We start from the raw sequence: 14,429 nt of genomic DNA on the forward strand, positions 1-14,429 counted from the left end.
TTTTTTCTTAAACTCCTGCTTTCTCAATGTGAGCGTAGGAGTGGGAAAGATCTTTAGGATTTGGGAAGGATTGGTTTAGGAGTCACACGACCCTCTGAGTTGTCTAGACTGCTTCCTGGATCACAGAATCATTCTAGAAGCGTTATTAAGGTTCAGACCAACAATGACTTCAATGACTTGAAAGTGGCTGTGCCAGCAGCTTGGATGCATGGGGGCTCATTGTACTGACACAGACATTCCATGGTTAAAGATATCCAAACTCTCAAACAACCTTCTCTTGGACACTTGAGTAGCCACCATCAAATACTTTTGCCCCTTACATGAAAATAAATGTTTGCCTTGCTTGAGACATCATCCTATTTGATCAGTATCCACCTAAATCAAATGTACTAGAAATGGCTGATTCTTGTTCTCCACCACCTTAACTGTAGATTATTTGTGAATACTTCTATGATGTGTTGAGCATCTATTTAAAGCAGGGGTGTCAAATTCATTCCATGGAGGGCCGAGTGTCTGCAGGTTTGAGTTTTTACCTTTCAATTAAGCCCTAGACAACCAGGTGTGGGGAGTTCCTTACTAATCAGTGAACTTAATTAATCAATCAAGTACATGGGAGGAGCGAAAACCCGCAGACACTCGGCCCTCCGTGGAATGAGTTTGATACATGTGATTTAAAGTATGTTATGCCCTGAGCATGCAAACGTTTTAAGATGGAAATCTAATCTAATACAATTAATTTAATTTATGTCACCACTGAAGGAGAGAGAAACCAGATCGTGTCAGTGAAAGACGTGATCCAACAGGGTTACATTTCTTATCAAACAAATATCTATGTACTGAAATTAAAATCTAAGTGTGTGGCTGTGGGCACACTTCTGTTGCATGGTCTGGATGTATAGAATGTTTACAATCTTGTAAAGTTGTTTTCTTGTCAAATGAAGTGGTGAAAAGACGTTGGAAGGACATCCAGATGGTGCTGAATTTGAACCCTTGAGCATGTGTACACATTCACACACACACACACACACACAAGCACACATAGTGTGTTTTCTGAACATCTGGTGGCCAAATGAAGCCTGCGTTGTCAGCAACCTACGGTAAGCCTTCACTGATGAGAGTGAGACCAGGGCAAAACAGACTCCTCCTTTTAAAATAGTTAAAGCCCTATTTGGCTCAATCACTACTTTCAGCATCTATATCTGCTCTTGATAAAAGACCCAATTTCAACGACTTCTGTATGAAAGGGCTCTTCAAAGATGTTCATTATGTGTACCCTCCGCTGATTGGGAGAAATCTGCTTGGTATCCCAAAAATCCCACAGACAATTTAATCTCTCTCTCTTTCTCCCAATCTTCACGGTCTCTTCAGGAGGAGAAGAAATGCTTTGTGTGTGACTCCACCGACGTCTATGTCAAAAGTGTGGTGAATGCCACCACCGGCCACCGGGTGGAGAATGTCGTGACCACATTCGCCCCCAACCGCCTGAAAACCTGGTGGCAGTCAGAGAATGGTGAGTTCTCGTGGGGAAAAAATGGTGGACGGCTAGTAAGCAGACTAGTTCAATTAAAGGTGACTCTATCTTCCTTTCCCCCCTCTCGGTATATTTTCACCCTCCAATCCCTTAGCTAACCCCTTTAATCAATGTGAGGGGAGACATCAAAGAGAAAGCAGTAATGGCTGACTAAGATGATGACCAGTCTGTCAACTTTGGAATGACAGGATTAACCCATGGGGAATGATTACCTAGGTGGCTGTTAGATGAGGCTGGGTTACACCCTGTGTACACCATGTATGCAGGGTTCCCCAACTGGCAGCCCGTGGGCCGAATTTGTCCCGCGGGTGGCTTTATTTGGCCCCCCAAGTTTTCTGAGCAAAATAATATATACAGTGGGGAGAACAAGTATTTGATACACTGCCGATATTGCAGGTTTTCCTACTTACAAAGCATGTAGAGGTCTGTAATATTTATCATAGGTACACTTCAACTGTGAGAGACGGAATCCAGAAAATCACATTGTATGATTTTTAAGTAATTAATTTGTATTTTATTGCATGACATAAGTATTTGATACATCAGAAATGCAGAACTTTATATTTGGTACAGAAACCTTTGTTTGCAATTACAGAGATCATACGTTTCCTGTAGGTCTTGACCAGGTTTGCACACACTGCAGCACGGATTTTGGCACACTCCTCCATACAGACCTTCTCCAGATCCTTCAGGTTTCGGGGCTGTCGCTGGGCAATACGGACTTTCAGCTCCCTCCAAAGATTTTCTATTGGGTTCTGGTCTGGAGACTGGCTAGGCCACTCCAGGACCTTGAGATGCTTCTTACGGAGCCACTCCTTAGTTGCCCTGGCTGTGTGTTTCGGGTCGTTGTCATGCTGGAAGACCCAGTCACGACCCATCTTCAATGCTCTTACTGAGGGAAGGAGGTTGTAGGCCAAGATCTCGCGATACATGGCCCCATCCATCCTTCCCTCAATACGGTGCAGTCGTCCTGTCCCCTTTGCAGAAAAGCATCCCCAAAGAATGATGTTTCCACCTCCATGCTTCACGGTTGGGATGGTGTTCTTGGGGTTGTACTCATCCTTCTTCTTCCTCCAAACACGGCGAGTGGAGTTTAGACCAAAAAGCTCTATTTTTGTCTCATCAGACCACATGACCTTCTCCCATTCCTCCTCTGGAACATCCAGATGGTCATTGGCAAACTTCAGACGGGCCTGGACATGCGCTGGCTTGAGCAGGGGGACCTTGCATGCGCTGCAGGATTTTAATCCATGACGGCGTAGTGTGTTACTAATGGTTTTCTTTGAGACTGTGGTCCCAGCTCTCTTCAGGTCATTGACCAGGTCCTGCCGTGTAGTTCTGGGCTGATCCCTCACCTTCCTCATGATCATTGATGCCCCACGAGGTAAGCTCTTGCATGGAGCCCCAGACCGAGGGTGATTGACCGTCATCTTGAACTTCTTCCATTTTCTAATAATTGCGCCAACAGTTGTTGCCTTCTCACCAAGCTGCTTGCCTATTGTCCTGTAGCCCATCCCAGCCTTGTGCAGGTCTACAATTGTATCCCTGATGTCCTTACACGGCTCTCTGGTCTTGGCCATTGTGGAGAGGTTGGAGTCTGTTTGATTGAGTGTGTGGACAGGTGTCTTTTATACAGGTAACGAGTTCAAACGGGTGCAGTTAATACAGGTAATGAGTGGAGAACAGGAGGGACATACAAGACCACTGATAATCTCCCTCGGTCTGGGGCTCCACGCAAGATCTCACCCTGTGGGGTCAAAATGATCACAAGAACAGTGAGCAAAAATCCCAGAACCACACGGGGGGACCTAGTGAATGACCTGCAGAGAGCTGGGACCAAAGTAACAAAGCCTACCATCAGTAACACACTACGCCGCCAGGGACTCAAATCCTGCAGTGCCAGACGTGTCCCTCTGCTTAAGCCAGTACATGTCCAGGCCCGTCTGAAGTTTGCTAGAGTGCATTTGGATGATCCAGAAGAAGATTGGAGAATGTCGTATGGTCAGATGAAACCAAAATAGAACTTTTTGGTAAAAACTCAACTCGTCGTGTTTGGAGGACAAAGAATGCTGAGTTGCATCCAAAGAACACCATACCTACTGTGAAGCATAGGGGGTGGAAACATCATGCTTTGGGGCTGTTTTTCTGCAAAGGGACCAGGACGACTGATCCGTGTAAAGATAAGAATGAATGGGGCCATGTATCATGAGATTTTGAGTGAAAACCTCCCATCAGCAAGGGCATTGAAGATGAAACGTGGCTGGGTCTTTCAGCATGACAATGATCCCAAACACACCGCCCGGGCAACGAAGGAGTGGCTTCGTAAAAGCATTTCAAGGTCCTGGAGTGGCCTAGCCAGTCTCCAGATCTCAACTCCATAAAAAATCTTTGGAGGGAGTTGAAAGTCTGTGTTGCCCAGCGACAGCCCCAAAACATCACTGTTCTAGAGGAGATCTGCATGGAGGAATGGGCCAAAATACCAGCAACAGTGTGTGAAAACCTTGTGAAGACTTACAGAAAACGTTTGACCTGTGTCATTGCCAACAAAGGGTATATAACAAAGTATTGAGAAACTTTTGTTATTGACCAAATACTTATTTTCCACCATAATTTGCAAATAAATTCATAAAAAATCCTATAATGTGATTTTCTGGAATTTTTTTCCCTCATTTTGTCTGTCATAGTTGACGTGTACCTATGATGAAAATTACAGGCCTCTCATCTTTTTAAGTGGGAGAACTTGCACAATTGGTGGCTGACTAAATACATTTTTTCCCCACTGTATATATAGAGATTTTTTTTATTGTTGGACATAATAGACTAAAAACACCAGGAAATCAGCTCCAAGTAATTTTAATTTAAGAAATCTGTTCCCAAGTATTCCCACGCATAATAGAGAGAAACATGTGATCGTATACAAATGTAAGCAAGGTTTGAAATGATGTTTTAGTCAAACATTACACTGTATCTGTTTGGGCTTCTTGAGGTCAATTTGCCATCTACAAATTATTTGTAATTATGTTCCGGTCCCCCGACCATCCGCTCAAGAAGATATCGGCCCACAGCTGAATCTAGTTGATGATCCCTGAAGTAATGGATGTGAATAAGAGAGTTTTCACTTCTTACCATGTCATATGTGAGCATAATGGCTTTGAAGAGTTTTGAACATGGGGTATTCAACTGGGGGTACGCTAAAAATAATAAAAATAATAATATACAGTTGAAGTCGGAAGTTTACATACACTTAGGTTGGAGTCATTAAAACTTGTTTTTCAACCACTCCACACATTTCTTGTTAACCAACAACAGTTTTGGCAAGTCGGTTAGGACATCTACTTTGTGCATGACACAAGTAATTTTTCAATAATTGTTTACAGACCGATTATTTCACTTATAATTTACTGTATCACAATTCCAGTGGGTCAGAAGTTTACATACACTAAGTTGACTGTGCCTTTAAACAGCTTGGAAATTCCAGAAAATGATGTCATGGCTTTAGAAGCTTCTGATAGGCTAATTGACATCATTTGAGTCAATTGGAGGTGTACCTGTGGATGTATTTCAAGGCCTACCTTCAAACTCAGTGCCTGTTTGCTTGACATCATGGGAAAATCAAAAGAAATCAGCCAAGACCTCCACAAGTCTGGTTCATCCTTGGGAGCAATTTCTAAACGCCTGAAGGTACCACGTTCATCTGTACAAACAATAGTACGCAAGTATTAACACCATGGGACCGCGCAGCCGTCATACCGCTCAGGAAGGAGACGCATTCTGTCTTCTAGAGATGAACGTACTTTGGTGCGAAAAGTGCAAATCAATCCCAGAACAACAGCAAAGGACCTTGTGAAGATGCTGGAGGAAACAGGTACAAAAGTATCTATATCCACAGTAAAACGAGTCCTATATCGACGTAACCTGAAAGGCCGCTCAGCAAGGAAGAAGCCACTGCTCCAAAACCACCATAAAAAAGCCAGACTACGGTTTGCAACTGCACATGGGGACAAAGATCGTACTTTTTGGAGAAATGTCCTCTGGGCTGATGAAACAAAAATATAACTGTTTGGCCATAATGACCATCGTTATGTTTGGAGGAAAAAGTGGGTGCTTGCAAGCCGAATTACACCATCCCAACTGTGAAGCACGGGTGGCAGCATCATGCTGTGGGGGTGCTTTGCTGCAGGAGGGACTGGTGCACTTCACAAAATAGATGGCATCATGAGGAAGGAAAATTATGTGGATATATTGAAGCAACATCTGAAGACATCAGTCAGGAAGTTAAAGCTTGGTCGCAAATGGGTTTTCCAAATGGACATTGACCCCAAGCATACTTCCAAAGTTGTGGCAAAATGGCTTAAGGACAACAAAGTCAAGGTATTGGAGTGGCCATCACAAAGCCCTGATCTCAATTCTATAGAAATGTGTGTGCAGAACTGAAAAAGCGTGTGCGAGCAAGGAGTCCTACAAACCTGACTCAGTTACACCAGCTCTGTCAGGAGGAATGGGCCAAAATTCACCCAACTTATTGTGGGAAGCTTGTGGAAGGCTACCAGAAACGTTTGGCCCAAGTTAAACAATTTAAAGGCAATGCTACCAAATACTAATTGAGTGTATGTAAACTTCTGACCCACTTGGAATGTGATGAAATAAACAAAAGCTGAAATAAATCATTCTCTCTACTATTATTCTGACATTTCACATTCTTAAAATAAAGTGGTGATCCTAACTGACCTAAGGCAGGGAATTTTTACTGGGATTAAATGTCAGGAATTGTGAAAAACTGAGTTTAAATGTATTTGGCAAAGGTGTATGTAAACTTTCGACTTCAACTGTATATACTGTATATGGGGGTTTCCCTCCCAATGTTTTTATTAATATTGCTAGCAAAAACAGAAAAAAATCATTTCAAATTACATACAGTAGAAAATACATATCTTCTTTCTAATGATGTCAACTTTATTTCTCAACTCTTAATATTGAGCAAAATACTCTCATTGGAGCTAATTACAGTATCTGACATAGGCTTAGAAAAAGCACCTGCGAATAGTCTACCAGTGTGGCAAGTGCCGCTGTCTGCTGGAAAACTTTCCTAACTTGGACATACATTTTTGCCAACACATGGCTAACCTTTGTTTAACCAGCTAAACAGCTGCTTTTAGCGAAAATGTGTTTGGAGTTACCTTTCTAACTAATAGGCTATGTTAGAGTTTACACTTCCTCTTCCAATTATAATGTAGGGAGGTAAAAATTATGAAAAACTATCTACCAAATCTATTCGTTTCAAAATGTTGACTACTTCTCCTTACCATTATCATTCACCTGATGAAATGACAAAACATGTGCAAAAAAATGTTTTGCTAACATATGATGGGGGTCCCTGGGTCGCCAGTTTGCCTGGGAGGGTGTCCCTCGGCAAGAACAGGTTGAAGACCCCTGGTTTTGAAGCATTGTTAATGATTACTAGGAGGCCAAAAGCATTGAAATCGTCCCCAACTTAGATACAAATTCAGCTATCCCAAGTGCATCTTGCCTTGAAAGAGTTAACTCCCAAAAAGTGCTGCAAGGTTATTAGATTCAGAAAGTAATCTGATAGGAGTTTGGGGAGGTTTAGCCGAGGAAAAAGCGGTGGGAATATTTCTCCGGAAGAGCAGGAAGGAGGTTAATATTCACTAGTGGAGCAGCCAACTCCACAGATGGGCCTGGGAAAAGAGACAGGGAATTTCCATTCATAATCCAGACTATACTGTACTAGATCCTATAGATCCACTCTATTACAACACAGTCCCAGTAGACCCCAGCTCAAAGCACAACCCCTCTTACTACCTTTTCGAACGGCCTTCTCCTCGAAAGCTGTGCAAGACCATCGCCCAAGAACAGCCAGATCCTACTACATTTGTTTTGTTAAATTGTATTTTGTTTGTTTTGTTTTTAAAGCGACTTTGAGATTCTACTTGTAATGGAAAAGCGCTATATAAAATAAATATATTATTATTATTATTATTACAATTATAATTATTATAAGCACAGATGAGGTTCCCCCAAAACTAATGTAAAACTGACACCTAACTGTCCCATTCTACAATATAAGATGGGGAGGGGAACGCATTAGTGCTTAGTTGCTGAACTGGGTGTTGTTGTTAAAGTAACGCATGAATTTCATTTAGTCTAATGATGAGTTTCAACATTTTCTCTTGTTCTACATCGTTGCATATTGATAAGTGGTGGCTTGTTAAACAATAAACATAGCCTATTAATATTAGTTTCACCAAAGAAATGGGGAGATTTGAAACGGTTACGTTGTTATTTGCTGCTTAACTGCCCAGCAGCTATGCGTAAAACCCACTGCCCCATTTTGTGGCGAAGAAGATGATGTCAGGAATCAGAAGGGCAGCCATGAGCTTTATATCATAGAACAGAACCAACCATGATAAGACTATGGAGGGAGAGGTGAAGAGTTAATGCATGTTTTCTGGTCCAGAATAAGAACTGTGAAGAGTGGATAAGTGTCATGTAGAGTTAACCATTCCAGCTTGTGTTATGCTTGGCTCCAGTGGAACCATGTATGTACACTCATGTTTTTGTTTCTCTCTCTCCACCCTCTCTGACTTCATCACTTTAAAAAAAACGTAATTCTTCCCTTGCCTTTTGACCCTCTCTTTTTGCTCTGTCCCCTCTCTCTCTCTCCTTTTTTCATTTGTTTTCTCTTTCCCTCTTCCCTTTCCCCCGCTTCCTCCTTCTCTCCCTAGGTCTTGAGAAAGTGACCATCCAGCTGAACTTGGAGGCAGAGTTTCATTTCACCCACCTCATCATGACCTTCAAGGTAACCAATGGGGAGGCCGGGTCAGAGGGCTCAATGTGGGGGAGCGTGGGTAGTGTGTAAGGGGATGCTGGCTGGACCGTCTACTCTGCAGATTATCACAAGGCTCGGCCTCTTGGGAGATCTACCACACACACATTTACATTTTAGTCATTTAGCAGACGCTCTTATCCAGAGTTCGATTCCCCCCGTGGGAATCGAACCCACAACCCTGGCGTTGCAAACACCATGCTCTACCAACTGAGCTACATCCCTGCTGGCCATTCCCTCCCCTACCCTGGGCCAATTGTGCGCCGCCCCATGGGTCTCCGTCGCGGCCGGCTACAACAGAGCCTGGATTCGAACCAGGATCTCTAGTGGCACAGCTAGCACTGCGATGAAGTGCCTTAGACCACTGCGCCACTCGGGACACACGCAGTGCACACACACAAACACACACACACCTCCCCAGCTGTGTGTGAGCCTGAGGAATGGAGAACAGACCGCCCAACCGTCTGGGATTGTTCGCTCCACACAGATCTGGCCTGTATCACTTTACTCACAATTGCAGCTAATTTTGCTTTTCACAGTCCCCAGGTCCAGAACAAATTCAAGGAAACGTACAGTATTATACAGAGCCATGAGTGCATGGAACTCCCTTCCATCTTATATAGCGCAAGTGAACAGCAAACCTAGTTTCAAAAAACAAATAAAGCAACATCTCACGGCACAACGCCTCTCCCCCATGTGACCTACTTGTTGTGTGTATGTACTGACATGTATGTGTAACTGATAGATGCACACACATACTACATGTTAAGTATTTTGTCTGTAATGTCTTCTCGTTAAATGTCGGACCCCAGTAAGACTAGCTATCACCATTGGCGTTGGGTAATGGGGAGCCTAATAAATCAAATTGAATGAGTAGGTGTGTCCAAACTTTTGACTGGTGCTGTATATCACCAAGATGCATAAGTATGGTTTCTCCTCTACGACAGACCTTCAGGCCTGCTGCCATGGTGATTGAGCGGTCAGCTGACTTTGGGCAGAACTGGCAGGTGTACCGCTACTTTGCCTATGACTGTGAGTCCGCATTCCCTGCCATATCCTCGGGGCCCATGCAGAAAGTGGATGATGTCATCTGCGATTCACATTACTCCGACATTGAACCATCGACAGAGGGAGAGGTGTGTGTTTTGCATGACTGAGTAATAACTAATTAATAACTAATCACATATATGACATAATATTCTGGATGTGTTGGGAGAAAAGAAGCCATTGAAAAAACGGTGTAATCCCACTGACTGTAAACCCATCTGTCTCTGTAGGTCATCTTCCGAGTTTTGGATCCAGTTTTCCGTATTGAAGATCCCTACAGCCCCAGAATCCAAAGTAAGTTCCAGCGATGATATGTGTACTTAATGATTTATGTCTGCTAATAAGTTCTTATTATTATCCTTCCCATTTTTGGACAAATACCAGCTATGTGTTGCCTATTAGCCAACTATAACTGCAAAGTAAATGTCTACACATAATGACCTCAGGGCTACAAGCTAACGGCTAACACACGTCTCTTTCTCCTTTAGACATGTTGAAGATCACCAACCTGAGGGTGAAGTTCACCAAGCTGCACACTCTGGGAGACAACCTGCTGGACTCCCGCATGGAGATCAAGGAGAAGTACTACTATGCTGTCTACGACTTGGTGGTCCGGGGTAACTGCTTCTGCTATGGACACGCCTCAGAGTGTGCGCCCGTCGACGGGGCTGGCGATGTTGTCGAGGGCATGGTGAGTTCTCGCTGATAAGATTCTCCTAGTTTTCATCACTTACATAGGCCCACAAACCCACCATCACCCAGTCCCAGAGAGTGCTTGCGCCTTTGTGCCAAAGAAGTGTTGACGAGTGCCTGTTTTGTTTTCTGTAGGACATCAGGTCTCCTTAGGTCAGTGGCAGTCGGTGCCGTTTAAGATGAGGGAGGACGCTCATTTATTTAATGAGCATTGCCTTATTTCTATTACAGCATATTGGATGACTATCATTCATATTCCATTCACCCAGTTCAATGTAATATCGATAGGTTTAGGCTACTACATGATACTCTAATTTTCCCTATACCCATCATGAGGTTGCTACAACCTAGCCTATGAATGAAAGTTTACAACTTAGGTGCACAGGTTGAAAGAAACACTTTGAGTAATCAAGGTGACAGACAGTGGCACATTCAATACCGCCTTGCACACTCTTGCCTGCATCTAGCTCAGGTGTATCAAACTCATTCCACGGAGGGCCAAGTGTCTGAGGGTTTTGGTTTTTCCTTTCAATTAAGACCTAGACAACCAGGTGAGGGAAGTTCCTTACTAATTAGTGACCTTAATTAATCAATTAAGTACAAGGGTGGAGCGAAAACCCGCAGACACTCGGTGATCACATGTGATCTAGCTGATCTTGGATGTAATCATTAGTCCCAACAGTTACAAACAAGAGTTTCTATTCAGGTATGTTTATCCCTGTTTCGTTCCGTTTAAGAAACGTTTTTCAACAGAATCAGCAGAATGAATACACCCATGATCACACTCAAACACAGTTCACTTTCATAGCAGCCACATACAAACAGCATGATCACTTTGCTCGTTAATTCCTTCTCGCATCTACGCGCTCTCCTCCTCTCACCTTTTCCCTTTGCTTGTGGGCTTCAGTGCACAACACATCAGCTATCTGTTACCAGGCAAAAAAAACTTTCCAAGCCAAACCTTCATATCATAACCACTACACACAGCCAACATCGTTGTCAACATATTAGCTAACGGCAGTCAACATAGCTACTAGAACTAACACGTTAGTAAACCCGCTACAATCATGCAGTACAGTGTACAGTTAGCAAGCAGTTTAGCAGTTATACCAGCGGGCCCCGGTGGCAATAAATTTTATAAAACCAAAAGCTTAACTTGACTTGGAAAAGTTCCAGTGTTGGATAGCCATAGCCAGCTAGCTAACATAGCATCCCCCTCTGTTTGAGCTGGGTGTTTGAGTCGGCTAAATTAGCTAGCAGCATTTGCTAGCAAAGTGAAATAAATACAACTAAATATAGCTATCTCTCTCTCTCGCTTCCTCTTCATTTTTAAAGAAATTAACTGGTTCAAAACTGTTAAACTATTGTATTTTTCTCTCTTTGAGTCAACTACTCACCACATTCTATGCACTACAGTGGTAGCTAGCTGTAGCGTATGCTTTCAGTACTAGATTAGTTCTCTGATAATTTGATTGATTGTCAGTTCATGCTGCAAGAGCTCTGATAGGCTGGAGGACGTCCTCTGGAAGTTGTCATAATTACTGTGTAAGTCTATTGAAGGGGTTGAGAACCATGAGCCTCCTAGGTTTTGTATTGAAGTCAATGTACCCAGAGGAGGACGGAAACTAGCTGTACTCCGGCTACACCATGGTGCTACCCTACAGAGTGCTGTTGAGGCTACTGTAGATCTTCATTCCAAAACAGTGTGTTTTAATCAATTATTTGGTGACATGAATATATTTAGTATAGTTTTATCTAAAAAGGATAACTATTTTTTTTTAAATGAAATTAATTGAGGAGGATGGTCCTCCCTTTCCTCCTCTGAGGAGCCTCCAGCATGTGTCTTGTTTGTGTATGCTAGGGAGAGAAAAGGCAAACAGTGCACTTCCTGTATAGTCTCTGCTATGGTCTGCTTACAGTCTGTGTCTGTCTGCAGCTAGGCTACTCTACCTCTTGTTCACTGTTATTATATAGCCTATTCACCAGGAAATATTAACTTTAACTTAAAGATGAATCAAACTTCCTCTCAAACCCATTTTGCAGATTGGTTGTCAAATTGATTCCCTCACATTACAATGTCTTAAAGACAAAACAAGATACAGTTACACCTTGCCTGAAGATGCCTGACATAAAAGCTACACTGTAAACATGTCCTGCTGCCATCTGGAATGGGGAATACACGGATAGAGATGGAGGGAAAAAAGATCTCTGGAGCAACCGCCTTTCGTCTGTAGTTTCCATTTGCTTTTGCACTGATATCTCAGATGTAATTGACCATGATGGTCAAGGGAAGCACAGTCAAATACCACTGAGGCCTCAGTCTCTGCACAGTAGTTGATAGGTCCCTGAACTGCACTGTTAAATCCTGAATATGTGAAATCATTTTAAGGTGGATATCCATAGATCATTTGTGTTCGTGGTTTATGCACATGCATAAGCGACAAAGTAATGGCATATTCACTGCTTATAAGTGCTTATTAATGCTAGTTTCTTACCTCTGTATGTTTTCCCTAAGGTCCATGGCCACTGTATGTGCAACCACAACACCATGGGGCTGAACTGTGAGAAGTGTCAGGACTTCTACCATGACCTGCCCTGGAGACCAGCCGAGGGACGCAATACCAACGCCTGTAAAAGTAAGCCACCTTACGCTAACAAACTGTCTTAATTAAGAGTTCCCAAAGGGGAACTAAAGGGGAATGTTACAGTTTGTGTCCCCTTTCAATTGATCACTTGTGATGACAGGCTGCAGTGCCTGCTCAGTCCGTTTACAACCCTTTACAACCCTCCAACTGCCTTTTTATAAACCCCCCATCTCTCTCACGCTCTCTCCTTCTCTGCAGAATGTAACTGTAACCAGCACTCAGACTCGTGTCACTTCGACATGGCAGTATACGTCTCCACGGGCAATGGGAGCGGTGGTGTGTGTGATGAGTGCCAGCACAACACTATGGGACACAACTGTGAACAGTGCAAACCCTTCTACTTCCAGCACCCAGAGAGGGACATCCGTGACCCCAGCATCTGTGAATGTAGGTTGAACCTTTAACTTTAAACTCCAGCACCCTCTACTCCTCCACACCCCACCATCCAAGCCCAGCCTTCCCTATCTCCATCCATCTGTCCATCCTTCCATCCATCATGTTATTTTCTCCCCATTACTTCTCCACCTCTTACCCTCTACTGTTTCTCCCTCCCTCCCTCCCTCCCTACATCTCTCCACTTAACTCCTACTCCCCACTCTGCCTCATCTCATCCATGACTCTGTCTGTCTCTCTTTAGAAATATATATTTTCATGTTTTCTCCTCCTCCCATCTGGCTCTTTGATCCTGCCTCTGTGGTCTGGATCTGAGAGAACACCTGGGTTTTGAAGCTCTATCAGCCAAACCAGTGGTGTTACCTTTTAACCCCAAACCACTGTAGGGTGGAGAGAGACCCTTCTCATGTGTCACCTCTCCCCTAGGCTTTCATGGCTCTAGGTAAAAATTGACCTCAGGCCGCAGAGGATGCATAACTGACCTCAGATTAGCATCTGGGAGAACTTCATCCTACTCTGCTTTGATGTGGGAATGATGGGCTTGTTAGGCTTTTCACACTTGTCTCACCAGTGTTTTGAGTCCATGTGTTTGTGGTGTGTGAGAGAGAACTTCCATTCAAGTTTCAAGTCAATTGCACAAATACAGTGAAATGCCTTTCTTGCTTGCTCTTTCCCAACAATACTGTAACACCCTTTGTAAGGCTTTTTTTCTCCCCTTTGGTATTCAGTTTGATATTTTTGTTAGTCCGCAGGTAGCTACAGTTAAGCACATCAATTCTTCAAGCAGATCAAATAACCTTCAGCGCTTACAGTATGTACCTTTCTTGAAGAGGATGTACTTCCCTTATGAAAGATCAAATACCTCCCATTGATGTTGACCTTGACCATTTCCTTTTGCTTGTTAAGTTTGACTTCCATTCCATGAATGTGAACTTCACCATTTTTTTCTTCGTCCTGTTAGATAGTCACCATTGCAGCTTTCTACTCCACCAGTTCCACTCGCAAATACTCCATTTTACATCATAATGCCTAACTCAAAGTTCCTGATGATTCCCATCTCTGTAGCGTGTAACTGTGATCCGGTGGGCTCTCTGAATGGCGGGATCTGTGACAGGATGACTGATGTGTCGTCTGGACTGATCTCTGGCCAGTGTCGCTGCAAGCCCAATGTGGAGGGAGAGCGCTGTGACCAGTGCAAACAGGCCCACTACGGCTTGGGAGACCACCCTCTGGGCTGCCTGGGTAAAGACACACACACACATTTACACATGTGTTA

The 14,429-nt window shown here is 43.4% G+C and overlaps 1 protein-coding gene across 1 annotated transcript in view; it reads left to right on the top strand.

Annotated features, from left to right (window-relative positions):
* Positions 1–14,429, top strand: part of LOC121532146 (laminin subunit beta-1-like) — a 37,546-nt gene that overhangs the window by 1,773 nt on the left and 21,344 nt on the right. The window contains exons 3-10 of the mRNA XM_041837893.2: positions 1,369–1,510; positions 8,275–8,348; positions 9,323–9,511; positions 9,653–9,716; positions 9,911–10,113; positions 12,631–12,751; positions 12,959–13,147; positions 14,219–14,395. Of these exons, the coding sequence (XP_041693827.2) occupies positions 1,369–1,510; positions 8,275–8,348; positions 9,323–9,511; positions 9,653–9,716; positions 9,911–10,113; positions 12,631–12,751; positions 12,959–13,147; positions 14,219–14,395 (1,159 nt within the window). The remainder of the gene's footprint in view (positions 1–1,368; positions 1,511–8,274; positions 8,349–9,322; positions 9,512–9,652; positions 9,717–9,910; positions 10,114–12,630; positions 12,752–12,958; positions 13,148–14,218; positions 14,396–14,429) is intronic.

The sequence above is a fragment of the Coregonus clupeaformis genome, chromosome 19 (assembly GCF_020615455.1).
Source record: "Coregonus clupeaformis isolate EN_2021a chromosome 19, ASM2061545v1, whole genome shotgun sequence".
NCBI classification, from domain to species: domain Eukaryota; kingdom Metazoa; phylum Chordata; class Actinopteri; order Salmoniformes; family Salmonidae; genus Coregonus; species Coregonus clupeaformis.